The sequence below is a fragment of the Orbicella franksi genome, chromosome 1 (genome assembly GCF_964199315.1).
Source record: "Orbicella franksi chromosome 1, jaOrbFran1.1, whole genome shotgun sequence".
Classification (NCBI taxonomy): domain Eukaryota; kingdom Metazoa; phylum Cnidaria; class Anthozoa; order Scleractinia; family Merulinidae; genus Orbicella; species Orbicella franksi.
In genome coordinates, this window is record NC_138145.1 from 10,614,348 (window position 1) to 10,637,699 (window position 23,352).

The following is a 23,352-nucleotide window of genomic DNA, read 5'->3' on the forward strand; positions in this document are numbered from 1 at the left end:
CCGAAGACAACATTCCACGAGATCGTGTCGAGTAGATCGTTTTCAGTTCAAGGGAGAAAATTGTCGCTGTTTTCTCCGATTTCGTCCATCTACAAAGAAAATGGTGCATTTGACTGACGTTGAATTTCCACCGGATATCTCTGAGAGGTGAGATTTGGTCATCTAAGTAAGATCGGCAGAATATTTCCTAAATCTGAGCGGATATGCTTTGCTTCAGATTATGCACAGGTATCATGCTTGTGATAAGTAACCCGTGCATGGATCGATTTTAACCAAACTTACTCCTTTATGTGTGCAGATTGTTAGAGCTTGAAGAGGAATACAAGGACGGCGATATCACCGAGAAGGTAAGTCATGCGCTAGGTTTTATCTTGCAACTGCGCCAACTACGATGAACTGAGCTGAATAAATTATAATAAGATCTAATAAGCCTTGAGGTCGAAGATATCGAAGTCCCGGTATGAAATTGTTTCATCGAAGCAACTTGTGACTGGGAATGTGTCAACATTTTGCGGATCATTGTGTGGACTGAATTTATGGTTGTACATGTAGTTTATTGATGTACATATCAAAGGAGACAATTATTAATATTTGTACTTATTATATAAAGCCTATTAGGTTCCATTAAGGAGGGCCTCCGAGTGATTTTGGACAAAGGACCATTATCGTTTATTTCAAAAGAACAAGGGATATTTTTGGGATTAACCCGAGGGAACAAGGGATATTTCTACCATTAAAGGGAACCCTGACAAAACACTTTAGGGAACAATGGAATTTATTAATAGGGAACAAGGCATTCTCATCCCCAGAGGCCATGCTCCTTTTGGTCAGCACCAAGAATCGCAACCTCCGAGAAGGTCCAATTTTCTGAGCATGTGCAGAGAATTCATTTTGTATTCTCAGCCAGTTAGATTTGTCAGACTTGACTCTGAGCATGCGCAGAATGACAAAAAGTCAGTGAATCGCAGACTTCCACATTCTCATCCCCAGAGGCTGCACTCCTTTTGGTCAGCACCAAGAATTGCGACCTCTGGCGGGGTCCAATTTTCTGAGCATGTGCAAAGAATTTGTTTCGTACTCTCAGCCAATCAGATTTGTCAGACTTGACTCTGAGCATGCGCAGAGTGACAGGAAGTCCGTGAATCACAGACTTCCGGTGTCGGACCTTCGCAATTCTTGGTGCTGACCAAAAGGAGGACAGCCTCTGGGGACGAGAATAGACTTCCGGTGTTGGGAAGAGAATGGGAACAAGGGAGAAAATGGGAAATTTTGAAGGAATCAAGGGAACATGCTACCCGCCCCTTCTGGGAGGCCATCACTGAGATCAATACTACTCCATTTCCATGGTTTTATGCGACACAGTTGCACTGGCTGAATATTGTAAAATTCAATAACAGTTAAATGGTGTTGATTCTTTTTTGGCAGGGCTATGTAAGGAAAAAATGCAAGCTTGTAAAATCACTGTTGGTGAAGACAGTACAAGACAAGTGAGTTGTACTAACAACAAAACTTAAACTTACATGGACTTCTTGATCAGAGAGGACTTGAGTTAATTATTATGCGTTGTAATTTTTGTAAAAAAGTTTGTTGATTTTGTTGTGAAATACAGTTCATGGAATAAGTACAGCCATTTATTTTTGTCTCCCCTTTTTATTGAATCAGGGAGGGGGCCACTAGAAATCATTGCCTGTGTATAACCAGTTGAATACTCAAAAGTATATTCAGACATTTTTGTGTTTCCTGACAACCATGGTTAAGTGTTTAAATGCCAAGTTCTCTTAGAAAATGGGCCTAAAACTTTATGTTGCATTGTTTCCTTTATAACAGAATTCAAAAGGTGGAAGATGATTTCAAAGATGGCAAATCAACTGAAGTAAGTTTTTATGTAATGGCTGATTTTTGATCATAAATTATATAAGCTTAAATATGTGTCATCCAAAATTATGAAAAAGTGTACATGTAGTTCAGTAGCGAAAATACTTTTTTGTCACAGGAACAGTTAATTAGCCAGCTGAAAGAACTTCTCTCTGAAGTTGGTCACAAAGTAAGCAATGGTTGCGGCACAACTCCCTTATCTCCGTCTTCTGCTAAAGAAAATCAGAATGGCTTAATATCTGTCGTGAATGAAGAGCCTATGGAATTACAAGGGGATGTTAAAATGGAACCTAGCAGCAGTACAAGTGACAAGCAGGATTATGATGTTGGTCCCTCAGGATCAAGAAGTAGCATGGAGACTGACAGTCCAGATGATAAGCCAAGTATTGACTCTACTTCTGGGCCATCATGCAGTAATTCACCTGCTGCCCATGACAAAGGAGATACCCCAGCATCTTCTTCAACCAATGAAGGAGGTGATTATTTTTCAAAAAACAACTAAGAGTACTCTAAGATCCAAGGAAAACAAAATCTATATAATATTAATACATGTACAGTGTATATATTATGTTTCATGGGAGAGGACAAAATATTTATTTGCCCATTTGGCAATGGGTGGAGTTCATCAACTATTAAATGATAGCAGTAAATATTCTGTAACACTCCTGAAGTACTTCAACTTTGTCAATCTAGTATCCCCCCTTCAAATTCCATCCTACTAAAAGAAGAAAAAAATGTCTCCTCATTGCAAAAATAGAGATGTTCATCGTAAACTCAAAATGTATTTGCTACAGAAAATATCTTTAAGAACACAACTCACCAAAAAGAACTCCAGAAAGTACCAGGAAAAACAATGAATATTAATCTACCTGAACAATATCAAGTATAATAATTATTTTACTGCATGTTGCAGTTTGAAATAAAGCGTGACCAATGGAATAAAATCAATCCCAATAATTAATGATAATTACTGTTCCTTTCTTCAGTTAAGTATATGCAAACATGTATCTTTCAATTCTCTTGTTTAGCTTTATGTGTAGTTAGTTTAAAAACAGCATTGGCAACTTGATTTTGTTTTACCTTTCAGAATCTCCCTTGCAAATAAAGAAAGAATCTCCTGCCACTAAAGATAAGGTATTTGGAGATGTCTAGCTTGTGTAGAGAAAATGCTATAAACAGAGCACCATTGTTCCTGACTATTATTTATATTTTGTTGTTACTGCCATAGCTTTTACGTTCATTAATAAGTTTGTCTCAGCCATTGTGGTTTGACTAAGAATGGCTTTTGTCTTTGCAGAATAAATCTAAATTAGGAAAAGATGGTAAAAGACAACCTGGAATTAAGGAGATGTTTTCCAAAGGGTAAGTAATGGTTGAGACTCAAGCAATATGTCAAACAGCAGGAATAGCTATTAATAATGATCCTTGACAGTTCACTCTCTGGAAACTGGATTAGCAGCTCTCTGGGGGGGGGGGAGGGGGAACTCCCATGTAAAAATGATGGGGTAGCTTGTCAAAAATTTTGAAAAGAACCCCTAAGAGGTACTAAGATCCTGTTTTGTGGGTGTGGGTTGAAATTCTTTCACCCCTGAGAGGTATCAATTCTGCGCCAAAATTAAAAGTCAGTTGATTTTCAAATATCTCTTGTCATATAGTTTTGGCTCAATATCCTAAAAGGTACTGCAAAAGCTCCCACTGTGGACCTTTAGAGACTGAACACCCTGAGAGGTACCAAAACCACTTTTTCAACTCCTAAAAGGTACGACTAGTATCCCCATACTATTTTTATGGGAATAGCCCTTCCCCCCTTCCTCCTCTTCATGCAGGTTTTCTTGCTTGTGCACACTGTCCTAGATCATACCCTGTTAGCTTGAGCATCATGTACAAAGGCTAAAGAAGGAGTTGTTTTGAAGCATGTGGGCTACTTGCATCAATACCTTTCATATTTTATTTTTGCCTGATCATTTCAATAATGACAGCTAGCAACTTTCATGACATCAGAACATGTTCAAGTTGACTCAAAAGTTTGTATACATGTAGTTGTTGGAGACTCTTATTGCAGCAATTTGAGTTAAGCTATCTTTAGGGGTTTCTGGAAAATCTGAGTAGCAAATTATAAACGCTAATAGCGAATAGTGAATTCATGCACCAAAGTGGTATTTTGAAAAAGTTTTCTTTACAGCTCTGTGAAAAGAAAGAACCCAGAAGATGGGAAAGAAGAGTCCAGTGAGAGTGGTGGAGAGTCCTCATTGCATAGTGGTGAAAAAGACTTGGGCACCAGTAAAGTATGTGACCCTAGATTTGTGTCTAGGCATCTTTTGGTGGCTGAATTTCTCTAATTTTGAAAATCCCACCAATAATTTGTGGGTCAAAATTGAGTTAATCTATAGAGAAATTGGAAAAAAGTGAGAAGGAAGTCAAAATTCTACATTTTGGAAAAAAATCATTTATATTTTCCAAATTGTCGACTTGTGTTGACCCTTTCTTTCTGCTGCACTTGAATCTGAGCTCAGAGGGCAAGCTACCAGGGTTCAAATGACAGTATTCTCTAGAAATCAACATGAATCAGAACCAAGAAAGGCCAGAGACAAATAAGTGAACCTGATATTTTGACTGAAGCTTGGCTTTGAACTTTAAAAAGAATTAAACCTAAAAAAATGAAGAACAGTTCTTCCAAGTGAAGGTATGAAGCACTTTTAATATTGAGATTTGTAAAATTTTGTTTCAGGATAGCAAACGTCAGAAGGTTTCAGATGACGATGATACTGATGACGGAGAAAAGGAATCAGTGGATACAGAAACCGCACGGTAAGATACAGCTGCCTTTAGTGCATAAGTTTAATAGATCAACGATCAATGTCACTTTAAAATGTATTTATAGAGATTGTGTAAGAAGAGTATAATGGAATCTGATACAAATATGAAACATGCAATTCTGGATGTAGTTTAAAAGTCTCTATGAATGTCTCATTTGAAAATCAGTGTTAGAATCCAAAATTCCAAGATCCATTAACTCTCAACCCCAAACACAATGTTTCTTTCAGTGAGTCAGACAAGCCCATAAATCGCACTATTATACACACTGCATGTAGGAAAAAATGTAGGCACCTGTGCATGTATTCATTGCAAACCTATCTTGATTCACGAGCTGCATTATAGTCATTGATAGTTATTGCATTAAAGTTAATGATATTTATCTACCAAAACCCAGGATCGATATGGAAGCTATTTAATACTATTATATATTTCTCTTACCAGGTATGATCTCAGAGAATCCTCTGAGGGAACAAAATCTCCAGTGAAAAAAACACAGGTACTGTGATCATCTATGAATAACATGACGTTGAGGATTTACTGTCCCTTTCATGAAAAATGTTTCCTCCCTATTGAAATGTGTTCTGCCGTAACGTCACCATACTGGCACAAATTTAACCTCATCCTAAACAAATGTGACAAAACATAAAACATTTTCCATCTAGTCTACTGACTGTCAAATTTGTCTTCAAGGAGTTACCAGCATTAACATCTCCTTATATGTTTCAACACAATTTCCAGCAGTCAGGTGGCACAAAGACAGAATTCATAAACTATAGTTTATCATCTTGTATCAATGCTTCTTATATTTGATGTTATCTTGCAAGCCACCTGCCAAGTGTAAAGAGTGTAAACAACTGCTGGACAGTCCTGACTTGAGACTTTTCCTTGGTGACAGTGATGACGCAGTAAGTTCAGCAGTACTGAAATGTTCTTGATAAGATTTTGTGAAAGTATCTTGTAGCTACTGCCCTCTATGGTTTGGTTGCAAACCACAGAAGAAATTCTGTCAGCTGCCTGTTTGACACATACTTACAGTCATCTTATAGTTGTTCTTGAACTGCTTTGAGACAAGTAAATCTGAAATGCTATCTGGAGCTTTTCTTTTACAAGTTGCTATTTAATTAATAACATATGCATTGTTTATGTTTTGTTTGCCAGGTGGAAGAATTTGTTGCTCTGACTGATCCACGTTTATCACTTTTCTCTGGGGAGGAGGAACAGTTTGATAGTTATAATGACAGGCCACAACACAAAATCACAAATTTCAGGTATTTTGCTTGTTATAATATACATAGTATGTACTGGACACAGCACCATCCTGTCAGTAGCTAAGCTAGTGTACCCTTACTGTGACACTGAAGGAGGAAATCAAATTGGACTGATAAGAGCAAAAGTTAGGGGGCAGTTATGGGGCTGAACAAAATGTGATGGTAGTTTAATGTATTAAGTGATCAGCTGTAATTCTCATTTACTTCCTATTCAATTCATTTCTCTGAATCCTGTTTTTCATTTCATTTTGTTTGATTTGGACAAAGATGGTTATCTCTCTTGGCACTAGTGTAGTTTATCTAATTGTGTTTATTGTACTTTCATTTATTTATAGCATCTACGACAAGAACACTCACCTCTGTCCATTCGACACAGGCTTGATAGAGAAAAATATTGAACTGTTCTTCAGTGGATACCTCAAACCAATTTATGATGAAAATCCAAGTCCTGAAGGTATCTCAAATGGCCTAGTGATAAATAGATAGTGTGTTTGGCTCCAGATTGAAAAGTCTAGACTCAAGCTAGACCAGGGTCTTTGTGCTCTGTTCACAGCTTAGAAATTATACTCTTATGCAACTTTTCGGAATCTAGAAGTACTAAGAAATTTGCAGGGAAAACTGACTACAGTTCTGGGTGAGGGATTAGAGACTACCTGTGATGGGCTTCCATGCCACCTGAGGGGGTTGTGAATAAGAAGCAGTACTCCCAGTAACATTGTTTAAGAAACTGGAGTTGCAATGTAAATACGAAGCACCAATGGGTCTTCTGGCTCCTCCAATACCTACAACTGAACCATTTTCACTAACCTTGAGTCACCTGTTGTAAAATAAAATTATATTTAAGGCCCTTTAACCCCAAGTAGACCTATATCTGACACACCTTTATTTATTTCCAGGTGGTGTTCCAACAAAGTCCATAGGACCAATCAATGAATGGTGGATTGCAGGATTTGATGGAGGAGAGAATGCTCTCATTGGTTTCACTACAGGTTTGCAGCTACTATAGTCTGTGATGTTTTTCTTTAAATTCTGATTAACAATTGCTTCGCAAAGGGGAGGTTGGGTAGCTGGGACATCCAGGAGCTTCCACTATTGGCAGCCAGCTCCTAGAAGGTGACTGCTTCCCATGGCTGCCAAATCCTGGCAACCCAGCCATGAGCTCCCCAAGCGGAAGGGAGAAAAACAGGTACCTGTCACACTGATAAAAACAGTCGAAAGAGAGCCTCTGAGAAGAGTCCCTACACTTAAAACTCTAACACTCATGGAAAATGCTGACTCAATGCAAAAACTACGACAATGCCTTGTGGTCCAAAAACACGTGGAATCCAGGTGTATGTGCAGATCTAAATGCCGCTGACCATGACTAGGCAAGACTTGGGCTACTTGTTGTTAACTTCGTTAAATTGCATTTAAATGCAGGCATATATATAATTATATATATTATGATTATATGTTGAGTAGAGATTATTTGTGAAAAGGATCAACATTTCCTTATGGTTTGTTACTACTGGCAGCTTTTGCAGAGTACATATTGATGCAGGCATCGGAAGAGTATATGCCATTTATGAACCTTATGAAAGAGAAGACAGCAATGAGCAAGGTACTGTTTATTTGCCATTTACTCAAAATAAATCTTGGTCTCAGAAAAATCTTGTTAAAATTTAAAATAATTGCAGCACTGTTCCTGTCCTTCAGATTGTCATTGAGTTCATGCAGGGTAACCCGGAGGCAAGATATGAGGATTTGTTAAATAAAGTCCAGGTAATTATTTCCAATAATGTTAAAAATTAAATGAGCAATTAAATGTTAGACTAATAAATTGTTGTGACATTTTGGTATTGAATGTCAATTTGGATCCTTTAATTTTGGGTCTGCTATTTCTCTAAAGTTCTTGGACAATGTGGTAAGTATGCATGTATGCATTGCAGACCTATTTAGGTCTGTATTGCATATAAGTGACTACTGATTCCATGGAGCCATAGATATACATGTTTGTTATTTTTCTGTGAAAATGTCATGTAAAAGACAGCAAACAGCTGTGCAATGTACTTCTTACTTCTATGAATCTGAAAATATAACATAAGTTCTTATTTTGTGATATTCTTTATTGTCAGACTTCTGTACCCCCTGAAAACTGTTCCACTTTTACTGAAGATACACTGCTACGACATGCACAATTTCTTGTTGAACAGGTAAAAGTTCTCATGTAACTGCGTTAAAAATATTTTTTGCCTTGTGTTAAACACACTTTATGCTGCCAACTCTGTTTAATACCCCATCCATCAAGTGACATAATTATAATGCTTTAGCTCTTGTGGCAGCCTTTGTCCTTGGTAGAGAGGGGAAGAGGGAGGGGCAGGCAGCCGTGGTGGTGAGCTCATACAGGCATTGATTGATCCCAAATTTATGCATAAGAAACAAGGATAAGCTCTGGCCTGATGGGTCACTTGGCTCATATGCAGACTTTACATTTACCTTTACAATATGGATCAACAGATGTTTCAACAGGGCAGTCACATATTGTTTTATGTACTTGTCTACAGGTGGAAAGCTATGACCTGGCAGCTGATGATGATGAGCTTCCTCTACTAGTGTCGCCATGTATGAGAGATCTCATCAAACTTGCTGGAGTAACGCTTGGCAAAAGGTTTGCTTGCAATTTTCTTGTGTACTAAACAGAGTGGACAGCACCATTAGTTGATTGCATTGGTCTTGACATGTTTCATGCTTTGTATGGTAACATGCAAAGCAAGCCTCAGTTGAGTCATGTTGAGCGTTAGCTGAAATGACCACCAATCCTTGGTCTACATGCTGACCAGTATCATTAAGCCCCGGGGCGACTCCCATGTAAAAGGGACGGGGGTGCTCATTGTACCTGCTAGGGGCTAAAAATATAGTTTTGGTACCTCTTGGGGTGTTCAGCCTCAAAGGGTCCACAGTGGAAGCTTTTTACAGTACCTTTTAGGGTATTGAGCTGAATACCATATGACAGGAAATATTTGACAGTCAACTTTATGAGTAGAAGGTATTCAAAAAAATTATCTCTATCGCTATAATTACAATAACAAAAGTGTCAGTTAATGCGTCAGTTTAGAATTGGTACCTCATAGTGGTGAAAAAATTTTAAGCCACGCCCACAAAACAGGCATGAACATATTGCAGCCAGCAATTTGGATATTAATGTATCCAGAACCAGGAAAAAATAGGTTGTTAATTAAAAGCAACCTCTTAAACTGGATTACATGTACTACAGTATTGGCAAATGTGCTTTCTACTGGCTCAACAAGCTCCCAGCTATGAGCACTCCTCACAAATATCAAGTCCTTTCAACAAAGTTTTTATAAGTTGTTTAATAAACAAGTTTATAAGTTGTTTAATTTTTCATTTTCATGAAGGCGTGCTGCAAGGGGAGTCAAAGTCAGACTGGACAAGAAAAAGAAGGTTGCTTCTCCATCAAAGGTAATTGTAACACTTGAAATTATGACCCAGTGACTCTGTTAAAGAGTTTCATCATCCATGCATTTGTGATAGCATGTATTAGCTTTGCGTGCTGTCCAGATGTAAATTTAGAATCTGATTTATTTCAGGCCACCACCACCCCTCTTGTTCGGCACATATTTGACATTTTCTTCGAGAATCAAATTGATGGAAAAGAAACAAGTGCCCCTCGCAGAAAGCGATGTGGTGTGTGTGAGGTGTGCCAGCAGCCAGACTGTGGAAAGTGTAAATCCTGCAGAGATATGGTCAAGTTTGGTGGACCAGGGAGAAAGAAGCAGTGTTGTGTAGAAAGAAGGTTTGTGTCAAATACAATTAAGCCAGTCCAGGAATAGATCCACTGAATCATGTGTACTAAAGGAATCCATGGTCGAGTGTCGATCGATACCCTCGATCGACAGGTGATCAACGTCTTGATCGATACTCCATTGATGCTCAATCAACGCTTGATCAACACCTTGATTGACACTTGATTGACATGCGATCAATAGTCAGTTGATAATCGGTTGAGTGTCAACCGACTCATATGCACCAATTGAAAATTAGTCAACTCTCAACCAGCTGATGAGTGAGATGCCCATGGAGTGTTGATCAAGTGTCAACTGAGGTGTCAATGCAGTGTCAATCGAGGGTATTGATCGAGGGTATTGATTGACACTCAACCGCGGATACCTTTAGTACACATGATCCATGTCTAGTACAATTGTCCCAGTCCAGGAATAGATCTACTAAGTAGGTGACCTCCCATAAGTGGACATACATCATAGGAAGGTGATTTTGTTGTTTTGTTTTAATGAAGGTGTCCTTACATGGCTGTAAAAGAAGCAGAAGAGGATGAAGATGTTACTGAGGAAAATGTAGAAATTGAAAATATGGTATGAAATATTATAAGCAAAGAGTGATACAGCATAGAAGATTTTGATTGTGTGTTTTAAAGGCATCCATGGTTGAGTGTCAATTGATGCCCTTGATCGACACTTGATTGATACTCAATTGACACTCGATCAACACCTCAGTTGACACTTGATCAACGCTCCACCAACATCTTGGTCTACAGTCAGTCGACAGTCAACAATTTTCTATTGATGCATGTGAGTTGGTCAACGCTTGGCTGACTATGGAGTGACTGTTGATCAAGTATCAATCAAGTGTCAACCAAGTATCAATCGGGATGTTGATGAAGTAGAGACTGAGATGTCAATTGAGGGTATCAATTGCGATCAAGGGTATCAATTGAGAGTATTGATTGACAGTCAACTGCAGATGCCTTTAGTATACATGATCCAAAGATTCTTTGCAGTCTCAGTTCAGAGGTTTTACAAGTAATTCTTTGTTTCTTTATTTTGGCAGAGTCCTAACAAAGAGAAAGAAAAGAAAAACATGGCAACACACATAACAGCAAAGTCACAGAAAGTGATTAAGGTGAGGAGACAAGTAGTACTAATCACACAGTGAATGGTTTGTGTTTAGAATGTATATAAACAATAGTCTCCATTTGGCGCGAAAATAGCCTTGGATGTTTGTCCACGGACATTATCTGTTCCGAGAAGCGAACAGTTTTCCAAGAGCATAGCTCAAGGAAAACTCTGACCTTTGAGGAACAGATAATGTCCAAGAGATCGGTCATGTAGAACTAGCAATAAACAGTTTTTACATGTATAGTGACAGTGGAAGTGAGTTGTTGGCCATTGAGGACCATTGAGATCCTTTCCTACTCTCCCTTAGATCCTTCACAGTGTTAGTGTTGTAGGAAGTTGTTTTCTGTGTCACATCAGAAACCTCCAGTTAGGGGTTTCTAAAGACAAGAAAGTTAATGGTGTGTTCCTTTTTAGACAAAGGTTAAATGGTTGGGAGATCCTGTTAAAGTCAGTGGAAAGAAGAAGTATTACTCATCAGTTCTTCTCAATAACAAAGACAAGGTACTCCATCTAATACTTTAATTAGCAATCAGCTGGTCTCTCTTCTGCTTTGTTCGTTACAATGATTGTCAGTGTTGACCAAATTATGCAAATTTGGTGGTTTTCAGATACATGTTGGAGATTTTGTGAAGGTGTGTCCTGACAACCCTGACGTGCCTCTATTTATTTCCCGTGTTTGTTACATGTGGGAAGGGCCAAGTGGCGACAAGATGTTTCACTGCAGATGGTTGAGGTACAAACCTGCATCATAACTGTTAACAATAAGCTATCAATGACTGACTGATGGACTCACTGATAGATGGATAGACGGACAGTCTAATGGACAGACTGGCTGGCTGGTTGGTTGGTTGGTTGGTGGACTGACTGTCCCACTGATGGATTGATTGATTAATATTGACTGATTGATTGATTGATTGATTGATTGATTGATTGATTGATTAAATCGTTTCTCTTCCAACTCTCCTGTTTGCTTTATAGTCGTGGCTCAGACACTATTTTGGGTGAAACAAGCGACCCAACTGAGTTGTTCCTGGTTGATGAATGTGGTGACAATCCTCTTGGCTCCATTTTACAGAAATGCACGGTAAGTACCTCACAGCATGTGTGTAGTCCTCTTGAGCCAATTCCAAATTAGATTGAAAAAGAAGAGACATACATGTAAAAAGTGGGGTAATGGCTAAGGCACTGTATCAGAGATCTTACCTGAGTTCTTAGGGTTGTGATGTTATGTTCTTGGGCCTTAACTCTCATAGGGCCTATCTTCACCCTGCAGTGTAACTTGACCCTGCAAACTGTTAGAGCAACCTGATAGAATGTTGTAAAGCAATTGGATATGGAAATAAAAGTTAATGATGACTTTGTTGTCACATAAGCCATATACATCATCCAGTAACTTGTAAGACTTAAAAGTTCTTTAAACTGTTGGTGATAGGAGAGAGGGGGGCAACATTAGTTGCTCTTTTTTCTGAATTTGTATCTCGTTGGATTGAACAGGTCACACCTAAGCTGCCTGATTCTGATTGGTTCATGAAGGGAGGACTGGATGATCAAGAGACTGACAGTATGATGGAGGAAGACGATGGAAACACGTTTTTTTACCAAAAGTGGTGAGGAAGAAATATTTATGTAGAAATTGGTTTTTGATTTCCCAGCAGTCATGTTTCAACTCTTTCAAAGGATTTAATGTTGAAGAAAGGACATGCGGTTCCCACCCAGCAACTTGATCCCTCAGTCACAGACACATGCATATTTCTGTGTTTCCTGTGACATCAACTTAATAACAACTGAGTGGATAGAGTTGAACCTCTATTAAGTGGCCACCTGTTAAGCAGCCAGTTATCAAAGTCTCGAACTTGTTGGCAGTAAAATACTGTAAATAAAACCCTTACTAACTGGTCACCCCTAACTAGCCACCTCTGTTAAGCAGCCAGGGCCACCCTTTGGTTGTTCTTATGAGGGTTTTGTATTGTCCTGACCATTATCAAGCTGCTACCCAAAATTTAATACACTTAGTTCTGCTTTGTGAAAAGGCGATGATAGATAAGAGTCTGAAATAGCAATTGACTACTGATAAAAGATTTTAACACACGTTTAGAGTTGTATTAACATGATTCCCTGTTGCCTTAAAGTATGTTTATATTTGAATAAACTGATTTTTCTACTAAGCCTCATGCTAATTCCTGACTGACACCAATTAAGTGGCCACCTCCCATTTCCCTGAGGATGGCCGCTTGCTAGAGGTTTGACTGTACGCATTTGTAGTAACTTCAGTGTGTTTTATATCTAACAATGCAAGTTCAAACAACTATGCACTCCAAGAGTTACACAATGAGTCTTTTTGTTTTTAGGTATGATCATAAGCGTGGTAGATTTACAGATCCTCCTTCGGAGTACACAGCTACCGTGGTCAAGACAGAAAATTTCAAATACTGTGAGAGCTGTGTACGCAAAACAACACAGGGACAGGTAACAACTAACAACTTTAAATACTGATACATTAACCACTATTTCTATGATTTAAGCTGTTGATTTCCCCATGTAGTAATTTGGTTTTAGTTCTAACTGCCATTAAAAGTGCTCGTGAAGTGTAACTGTATTTAGAGCAGAGTTTTTTTTGGCTGCAGGAAAGGTTAAACAAAAGCAAAAGTTTGACAAAAAACAATTGTCGCATTCACTTTGCAGATGGAGACAACATCTGTGGGAGAACCATTGGAAACAGATACAAAATCCTCCTCCAAGACATATTACAAGTAGGCATATTTTCCTATTTCTCTTCTTACTCTTTGTGGTTTGTGCATGTGAATGAAATCTCATTTTCATATGAAAGGATGGGCACCAAGACTCGCTTTGAGAAAGAGGTTAGATGTAATTCGGAAATGGCCTATTGTATTGTTCTTAATACGTCAGTTAATCAAAGTTCACATTCATGTTAATCTGTTCGGTAATCAAAGTTCACGTTATTCCTCAGATCCTGCACGAAAAGTGGCATACAGTACAAAGTGGGAGATTGTGTTTTCCTCGGGCCAGAAGCATTTTCATTCAAGTAAGACAAGAAAGCTGCGTAGTAATTCTTATAACAGACACCTTTGAAACTGCTGTCTGAAAACTAAAAACCACAAAGCCGACCACACTAAGGTTTCAATAACTGTCATACACCAATCAAAGATTCAAGTGAAACCAGACGCTAAACTAAACGCGCGCATAAGTCACGGGGACCAAGCTACCTGTTTGTCTAAGAGGACAATAGTTTCTCTCCTATCGACTGAAAAATTGTTAGCGGTTTTCTGACAACTGTCACAAAGCCAAAACTATAGCTTAAGTCTATGTCCAATTACAACAAACAGGAATGTAGCAATTAGCCAATCAGAACTCGAAGCGAAAATGTGCAACCAGTGCAGAGCGCGGGAAAACATTGGTATAGATTTAAATAGGTTGAAAACTGGTATATAACAAACAAGAATGTCTCAATTATCCAATCAGAAACGTGCAACCAGTGCTGAGCGTGGGAAAACATTAGGATAGATTTAAACGGGTTGAAGAACCGATATGTTTACTGTTCTTGGTTAGAGAACATACTATGCCTTTATTTGAGCAATCTTAGAGCTCGGCAGACACGTAACTGCTGATCAAAAAGTAAACTAAATATACAGCTTTGATAATTTTGAAAGGTCACTGAAGACCTCCCAATGTATTTGTACATGGTTGTTGTCTGTAATACTATTTTGAATCCTGTTTTTCAGTGTTAAACCAAAAGAGACAAAGAAAGGTTTCAAGAAAAGTGATAAGGTAAAGACCGTCGATCCCCGGGAGGATGACTCCCATGTAAAAAGGACGGGGGGTGCTAGTCTTACTTTTTAGGAGTTAAAAAGCGGTTGGTAGCTCTTAGGGTGTTCAGCCTCAAAAGGTTCACAAAGGGAGCTTTCACGGTACCTTTTAGGGTACTGAGCTGAAAAAATATTACAGGAGATAATGTGTTGTTTAAGAATTGGTACCTCTTAGGGGTGAAAAAAACTTCAAGCCACACCCACAAAACAGGATCCTGGTACCTCTTACTGAGAGGGTTTTTTAACATTTCCAACAAGCAACCCTGTCCTTTTTATATGGGCGTCGTCCCCCCCCCCCCCCCCCCACGACCTTCGAGTCTGTCTCTTTCTTTTGTCCATTGTTTGGATAATTCACATGCATTAGTTTCCAAATCATTCGCTTGAGATTTGAACAAAAGAGACTAGTAGACCAGTGACTGGAATCACCAACAAGCAGCCTAGACGTCGTTCCAGTAGAATTTTAAAACCTCTCGTATTGTTTTACTTTGGCAGGTGGATGAAGAAGTGTATCCAGAATATTACAGAAAGCCGGCAGAGTATGTGAAGGGAAGCAACTATGACGTGCCTGAACCATTCAAAATAGGTAAACATCACCAAGCGCTCTTTATTTCAGCAAAACGTTATTTAAAGGAAATCGTGTAAATGCGAGTGCAATTTAGGATTCACACGAGGGGGGATTTTTGAAAACTCTCTCAAAATTGCTCGAGTCTTAAGGTGAGTGCAGTTTGAAAGAATTTTCAAATTTTACGTTTAGTGTAAATCCTTGATTGCTCGAGCTTTCATCGGATTTCTCATTTATTATATGACTGAGAAAATTGCGAACGCGCGCTCGTTAATTTGCACTGCAGTGCAATTTGAAAGTTAGCGATAAATTGGCCTGCTTTCAGCCGACCACAATGAACTAATCTTCTCAGTCATATATGAGCAAGATAATAGATGAGTTATCGCAGCAAAAATGCATGGGTGGATGACTTATGGCTATGGAATCGGAAATGAACAGGCAAAAGGGATTCTTTTGTGAGCTGATAAATGAAAAACTTCAATATGGGCCTTCACGAGCAGTTAATTGTTTTGTTGTTGTTGTTGTTGTTGTTGTTGTTATTGTTGTTATTTTACAATCTACCCACTGTTTTCTTTTATTTTCTGTTCAGGTCGCATTGTTAGCATCTTCACAAAGTCAAGTTCAGGGAAACTAACGGAAGAACTGGAAGTTATGCTGACTGTCACCAAATTTTATAGGTATTAATATTACAGTTTTTGTTGTGTCAGCATTAAATGTGATTGGTTACGAGTTTCTCCTTAGTGCTTCTTAGCACATTAAAGGAGACAGGTGGTGAGAATTTAGGTTCTAAATCGTCTCAAAAAAATATCTTTCAAGATTGAAAACCAAAGTTGGCTAAGAAGGTTACGTACTACACAATGACAATAGTAGTCATTCTTCATACTTAAGGATCAAATTTTGTGGGTGTTTTTTTCCAATGTGGAACAGATTGATTAAAGTCGAAAGTTATACTTCCCATTCCGAGAAATTTTATTTTTGCAATTTTCTGAACGAAGTTGCACTTTTCTTTCCAGGCCAGAGAATACGCACAAAGGCTCTAGTTTTGGCCATCAAGCCAATTTGAATTTGCTATACTGGAGTAAAGAAGGTAAAGGAGTCAAGCTTCCCTAAAACTTTCTTTTAAAACAGTGTTCACATTTACTTCTCTATCGCAATGCAACTTCCTTCTCAGGGTTGTACCTGGCTTCAAAAGGACTTTACAACAGTGATTTCTGCTTTTTATGCATTGCACTGACAAATGAGGGAGCTTTTAACCGATCACAAGAATGGAAAATCACAGACGAAACAAATCATACTTTGACTTAGACATGCCGTCTTCGTAACCATACTTTCGTTATCATGTTTTTCTTCAGAGGCAACCGTCGCCGTTGACGATGTGGTAGGTGGGTGTGTTGTGACCTGTGGAGAAGATCTTAACTGCTCGGTTGAAGAATACACAGCTAGAGGAATCAACTACTTTTACTTCTTGGAGGTGAGAATTTTCTCCAGTTAGCTGTTTAGCCGACGGCTACTGCTTTTACTAACACCGATTTTTTTTTTCTTTCCTTTAGGCGTACAACAGTGAAACAAAAGAGTTCGAAGAACCTCCGATGGAGGCGCGGAACGCTGCAATGAAAGGAAAGGTCAGTACCTGTCGGTGAACAAGTCCAAATGCACGTGACCTTGTGGACTCAGTTTAAATTTTGATTGGCTAAAAGGCTTAGGAAGCCAACAGAAAGAAATTAAACTTTGACGAAAGCCTTTATCATGCAGCCAATGCAACGGCGTCTGGGTGACAGCTCGTTTCCAGGGTATTCGCGAGAGTGCAAGTCCAAAATGGCAGCTAATCCGATTCGGTAGTAGCCACAATTTGCAGCTGTTAACTTAGATTTCAATAGAACACTGTTAGATTTCAATGGCAAAGAAGACCTTCATGCAGGAACGAGGTTTGCCAACAAGCTGGTGTGCGAAAGTCTTCCGTTAAGAAGCACTCGATTATACTCCCTTCTTCCTGTTTTCTTGTGATTTCTCATTCAGGGCAAAGGAAAGGGGAAAGGCAAGGGCAAGGGGAAGGCATCTCCTGAAACAGAGGGCCAGTGCTTAAAGGAAGATGGCAGTGATAAAGCCAGTCAAACACTCACCAAACTGCGGTGTCTGGATGTTTTTGCAGGATGTGGTGGTAAGTCATTTTATGTAAAAGTTTTTTTCGATCTGCCCTGTCAAGGCTTCTTTTCACTCTAAGACATGGAGTAATTTGTTAGGCCCAAATAGGTCTTGGTATTGTATTGTAGCACCTGTAACCTGTGATTTCTGGCGCAGGTCTCTCGGAGGGTCTTCATCAGGCTGGCGTGGCTGAGTCCCGGTGGGCTGTTGAGAAAGAGGAGCCCGCAGCAAGTGCGTTCAGTCTTAACAATCCCGGATGTACTGTGTTCACTGACGACTGTAACTTGCTGCTAAAACTCGTCATGGATGTAAGCTATGTCATGTGATAATCACGTGAAGTGATGATGATCATGTGTAGTGTAATATTTCTTGCGGTTTCGAGTTCAGTCAAACCATATATGAGGTTTAAAATTTGTCTTCAAACAAAAAAGAACGTTTAGTTTTTTTCATTATGGTTGTTATTATTATTCTAAAAGACAACGAACGAAGGAGGCTGCTGTTTCAGATTAAAATAGTCGGAGAAACAAAGTCAAAACGTTGCTTCCTTTTGTGAGTGATAGTGTGGGGCAATAAACACAGCTACTTATGAGATATTCACTGGTTATTTAATACCGCGTGAAAACATTCCAAGATACACACATGCAACGTAAGGAAATAACCTCTGAATACATCGTTACAGCCATGTATGTGATTGGCTGAATCTTTATGAGTATGGTATGGGACTAAATGAGAAGTAAACCAATTCTAACAGACGGCCCTTTTGCTTCATAACCTCAGGGAGAAAAGAAGAACACTAAAGGACAAACACTGCCCCAGAAGGGAGAGGTGGAGCTGTTGTGTGGTGGCCCCCCTTGTCAAGGATTCAGTGGAATGAACAGGTTCAGTTCAAGGGACTACTCACAGTTCAAGGTAAATATTAAATATTATATCAGTTTCTTTTCCTTTAGAACTTGGCTTATCTTTGCAATTTGTTATAATATTCTTTGCAGAATTCTCTGGTTGTATCGTACCTCAGCTACTGTGATTACTATCGGCCGAAATTTTTCATTCTCGAGAATGTTCGTAACTTCGTGTCCTTCAAACGAAGCATGGTACTGAAGTTAACTCTGCGCTGTCTGCTGAAGATGGGATATCAGGTAGATTCACTGTTTTGTTTTGTATATGAACGTCGAATACCGAGGTTAATTTTAAAAGTTCAAAGTACAAGTGACTTCATTTCAATTTTTGTCACTGGTAGTTTGTTTATTAGGCCCCGTCCACACTAGGCCAGAGGAATTTGATAACGGACGTTTTGCTATGAAAACGCATCAGATGTTTTCCATCCACACTTCGCCGGAAGAATTTAAAAACGCAACAATCACCAGTCATTCTGAATTTGTGTTTGAGGAAAACTCGGTCAGGGAAATCATATGATTATCCTTAAGCCATCGTTTTCGAAAAGCTCCGTTTTGAAAACGTTTTCCGCCCACACGAAAACGCAAAGCCGGCGTTTTCAAATTCCTCCAGTTTCAGGAGAGTTTTGGAAAAGCTCCGTTTTCGTGCCGGATTAGTGTGGACGGATGGCCTAACCGCAGAAGCAATGTTGCGTTTTCAAATTCCACCGGCGTATTGTGGACGGAGCCTTAGACTTTGAGAATGGAGGATGCTGACAGGTTCAATTTCTGTTTTCTAACGATTCCTCTTTAACTATCTCTGCAGTGTACGTTTGGTGTACTTCAGGCTGGCTGTTATGGCGTTCCACAGACCAGGCGAAGGTAGACATATCAATTGCTTCCATCTGATTCTTTTTTGCAATGTTTCATTTTCTTTATAGTCAAACAGAATTGGATAAGGAAGCGGCCGTGACGTATTGTGATCGCGACTATGTAAGCTGACTTGGCATTGCTCGGAATGCTCACGATTGCCTGTGTTGTTGTCTCTATCGTCATCGTTATCGTTATCGTTTCGTTTGTTATTGTTCTTGTTATTTACTGTTTTGTTGTTGTTGCCGTTGTTGTTGGTCTTCTTCTTCTTCTCCTTCGGTTTGGAGGATGATATTTTAAGAATCGAAGACTTCCTATAACGTCCTAAAAAAATCTTTGAAACACCACTAGTGGGCTGCAATAGAGGAGTTTTTGATTTTTACAATCCAATCCCCCAAAGATTTTTCAGCACGTTACTTAGTTAACTTGCCTCGATTTCGTTTCAGGGCCATTATAATGGCGGCTGCTCCTGGTGAGGTGTTACCGCTGTACCCAGAGCCTACGCACTGTTTCTCTCCCCGGGCCATTCAACTTACAGTCATGGTGGACGATACTAAGGTAGACACGTAAAGGATTGCTTGATTCTGAAGAATAAAACTGGTCAAATGCCAGGGACCAATTAAGGAATAAAGTCAAAATCGGTATCGGTGGCTTATACTTCTGACTGTTGTTTCCGCAGTTCCAATCGAATATCACTCGGCTATCGTCGGCTCCATACCGAACGATCACCGTACGTGACGCCATGTCCGACCTCCCAGAGATCAGGAACGGCGCATCAAATGACGAGATCTCCTACAATGGGGATGCCATCTCACACTTCCAGCGACAAGTAAGAGATCTTAGCAATTCTGTGTTCTTTCTGTTTTGTGTGTTCTCTATAGTTGTAGCACCTTCTAGTGGAACGAAACGAATGGTTGTTTTATTCAGGTTGGGAATAACTTTGTCCTTCACATGACTTTGTCGGGTATTTTCAAGTCGTGTAAACTGCAATGTCCGATCTTACTATGTTTGAATCCACAGATGCGTGGCAGTCAATACCAACCAGTTCTTCGAGACCACATTTGCAAAGAGATGAATCCTCTTGTTGCAGTACGCATGCGTTACATTCCGACTGCTCCCGGCTCTGACTGGAGAGACTTGCCAAATAGCATTGTACGTCTATCAGACGGTACCTATACCAAGAAACTGTAAGTTCCAAGTCTTTTTTAAGTCTATTTGTCTGCTTGTTTGTTTGTTTGTTATTTTCGTTGTCTTTTTGTTTATTTATTTTTTGTTTGTTTGTTTGTTTGTTTGTTTGTTAGTATAAGCTATCCTGGCTTTTAAAAAGTGATCAATGTGATTTTCCTCAAACGTGTTCGAAGAACTTTTCGCACGACAAATCAACAAGTAACCCTTTGCAACTTGTGACCGTTGAGCGTTAGTCACAAGTGCAAACTAACAAATTCCCCTTGCGCAAAAATGTTCAATTACGTCATATAAACGCGAACTTTTGCCAGCTTCAGTAGCTACATATGCTCGAAGACTCTCAAGTTCCATTAGTCCTTGAAATAATCGCAAAATTATCCCTTTCCTCCGCGGAAGGCACTTTAAAGCGCGCGCGAAGATACAAGATTAGGGAAACGGAAAAAATGAATTGCATAGTACATGGAGGCCACATGGAGGGCGTTCCCTGCGAGCCCTCTTTCTCTTATTTTGATTTCTCCGTTTATATGACTTTCCCTCACGAGCTGCTGTGAGGTGAAAAGGTTCCTTGTCTTAAAGCGTGTTCTGTCGTACTGAATACTTGTCTATCAAGGACCAAACTCGACTTATGAGTTCTATTCTGGTATCATTTCAGGACCTACACGCACAATGACCCGAAAAACGGTCACTCATCTAACGGTGTCTTACGTGGAGTGTGCTCATGCGCAGAAGGCAAGCCATGTGATCCCGCTGACCGCCAGTTTAACACCCTTGTACCGTGGTGCCTTCCTCATACGGGAAACAGACACAATCATTGGGCGGGGCTGTACGGCCGACTGGAGTGGGACGGGTACTTTAGTACCACCATAACAAATCCTGAGCCCATGGGAAAGCAGGTCAGCAGGCTCTTTTACGGCATTTGCCTTGTAGGCATGAAACGACATGATGGAATGTGTTTCGTACTTTAGTGAAAGCGCTTGACACTTCGTATTTGCTTGGATTTTAAAACAACCCAGTACCAGCGTGTTAAAACTTAACAGCTCTGAAAAAAATTATCTTAACCCACGGGGAAGAGGGGGGGGGGGGGAGACTCCGTTTTAAAAAGGACGGGGTTGCTTGTCGTACCTTTTAGGGGTTAAAAGAACAGTTGATACCTCTTAGGGTGTTCAGCCTCAAAAGATTCACAGGGGTGAAGTAAATTTCAAGCCACGCGCTCAAAGCAGGCTCTTGGTACCTCTTGGAGGTTCTTTTCAAAATTTCCGACGAGCAGCCACGCCCTTTTTATTTGGGAGTGTTCCCCCGGGCCTTTACGCTCCCGCGTTTAACTGTGCGTTTGCTTCCCATCGTTGACAGCAAAGGTTTCCTAAAGGCAGTTTCACTATTATCGATTGAGGTTGGCAATTACTGCCGTTGACTTTATACGTGCCTTTTCGTAGGGACGGGTTCTCCATCCAGAGCAGCATAGAGTTGTCAGCGTTAGAGAATGCGCCAGGTCCCAGGGCTTCCCCGACACGTACCGGTTCTACGGAAATATTCTCGATAAACATCGGCAGGTAAGCGTACAATGTTTGTCAAATCTTAGGTGTAGCGTTGAAAGACCTCGTAGTAGTCAGGTGTGCGTGGCAGCTTATCAGACTTATCATGACGGCACTAAAACTAGGTGGGGTCTTAAGATTGGTCCTTGCACATCGGTAAATGAAAGGCTACTTTGAAGTAGGTCCAAGAAGTGTCACTCAATATTTCCCCGACAAATCCGTTGCTGTCCAATGCTTAACTACGGTCATTTTAACCGGCGGCCTGTGGTGCTTTTAAACACAAGAATGGGCCCAATTCAAAAAATCTCTGGATTAGCTTAATTAGAGTCCATTTTGCCTGTAATTTTGCAAAAGTGAAAATTCAGCGTTTGCGTGGCAGCTTTCAGTGAGTTATCAGTTAACTGGCTGACCCAACTAATGAGCTTTCTCCTGTTAATTTCCTGTCATTCGGAGAATGCTGAAACATAGCCAAATGGCTTGGTTAAAATTTTAAAATACTGAAAGGCTCAAAGCTTGAATACACCAAATGTCTTCAGCTAGTAAACCAATAGAAAAGAAGCCTGCAAACGAAGGTCGTTTCTAGTTAAGAGGATTCCTAACCAGTAGCAACATGTTTGGAGTTTTCATTGCACAAATTTCAACGTTTTGCCTTTTAGAATTGCACAATCTGGTAGTAAATTTACGGTAGACTATAAAGGGTCCTTGTCAATTTTTGACAAACACGTTTTTTCAGACACTCAACGTTGTGTTGTTGTCCTTCATCTCTTAGGTCGGAAATGCAGTACCGCCTCCTTTGGCAGCGGCCATTGGCCGTGAGATCAGGAAATCTCTACTGGCTGGAGCCAAATCTAACCCTAACCCGGAATAAAACACGCAACACACGCCGGACGTGCTTGTAACTGTTCTAATCTTTCAAGAATCACTTTTCTTTGAAGACAACAACCAAATGCTTACACTTCAACTGAATTTTTTTTCGCAAGTTTCTGAACTTTGTTAACCCGAATACAGGCCAACGTCACGTGTTTTCGATGGCAGATGCTGTTTATAGTGACGTTATAAAAGGACCGAAAGAAAACATCCAAGATGAATTAATTTATGCTCACTTCCTGAAAGCTTATATTTATATCCGCTTTTGTATGTTAGGCTGGTTACATAAGGTTAAACTTTATTGACATTGCTGCGTACACAATTTTTCAATAAAAGCCAATTGTCATGCAATCGCCTTATTACTTTTTTGCCTCCATCGCAACACGAGAGGATGATCTAGATAATTCTCTCTTGATCACAATGTTACAGTGGACACCAGCAAAGACCACCCTCGCATTGTTGAAGCCCTCGCTGGAAGATTGCGCCTCGTAATGAAAAAAAAACGTCGGAACGTCCATCTTAAAAAAAAAATGGCCTCTTCAGTTTTTTTTTTGGAAGACATTTGTAATTCGTCTTATTCTTCCCCAGTCGCACAGTGAAAACAATCCGTGTTTTCAGCTTTTAT

The 23,352-nt window shown here is 39.7% G+C and overlaps 1 protein-coding gene across 1 annotated transcript; it reads left to right on the forward strand.

Moving 5' to 3' along the window:
• Positions 1–68: 68 nt before the first annotated feature.
• LOC145489439 (DNA (cytosine-5)-methyltransferase 1.S-like) lies at positions 69–23,074 on the forward strand. The gene is made up of 46 exons (XM_081468415.1): positions 69–147; positions 299–347; positions 1,426–1,487; positions 1,828–1,873; positions 1,994–2,351; positions 2,963–3,009; positions 3,173–3,237; positions 4,058–4,160; positions 4,604–4,683; positions 5,134–5,188; positions 5,517–5,597; positions 5,851–5,960; positions 6,296–6,414; positions 6,857–6,949; positions 7,475–7,560; positions 7,656–7,721; positions 8,075–8,152; positions 8,504–8,607; positions 9,356–9,419; positions 9,548–9,753; positions 10,255–10,330; positions 10,806–10,877; positions 11,288–11,374; positions 11,482–11,606; positions 11,852–11,957; positions 12,368–12,480; positions 13,222–13,339; positions 13,556–13,623; positions 13,842–13,916; positions 14,614–14,659; positions 15,190–15,280; positions 15,849–15,936; positions 16,273–16,346; positions 16,612–16,730; positions 16,810–16,881; positions 17,276–17,417; positions 17,558–17,709; positions 18,179–18,310; positions 18,391–18,537; positions 19,100–19,155; positions 19,590–19,701; positions 19,823–19,972; positions 20,164–20,330; positions 20,981–21,221; positions 21,762–21,878; positions 22,630–23,074. The coding sequence occupies exons 1-46, from the start codon at positions 101–103 to the stop codon at positions 22,726–22,728; spliced, it is 4,764 nt and encodes a 1,587-aa protein (XP_081324541.1). The 5' UTR covers positions 69–100; the 3' UTR covers positions 22,729–23,074.
• The last annotated feature ends 278 nt before the right edge of the window (positions 23,075–23,352 follow it).

What these genes read in the sequence shown, in the direction of transcription:
- LOC145489439 (XM_081468415.1), top strand. Translation starts at nt 101, where the DNA reads ATGGTGCATTTGACTGACGTTGAATTTCCACCGGATATCTCTGAGAG. An exon ending in AAGACTTGGGCACCAGTAAA is followed by an intron (nt 4,161 to 4,603) that starts GTATGTGACCCT and finishes ATTTTGTTTCAG; the next exon opens with GATAGCAAACGTCAGAAGGT. An exon ending in GTTTCAAGAAAAGTGATAAG is followed by an intron (nt 14,660 to 15,189) that starts GTAAAGACCGTC and finishes TTACTTTGGCAG; the next exon opens with GTGGATGAAGAAGTGTATCC.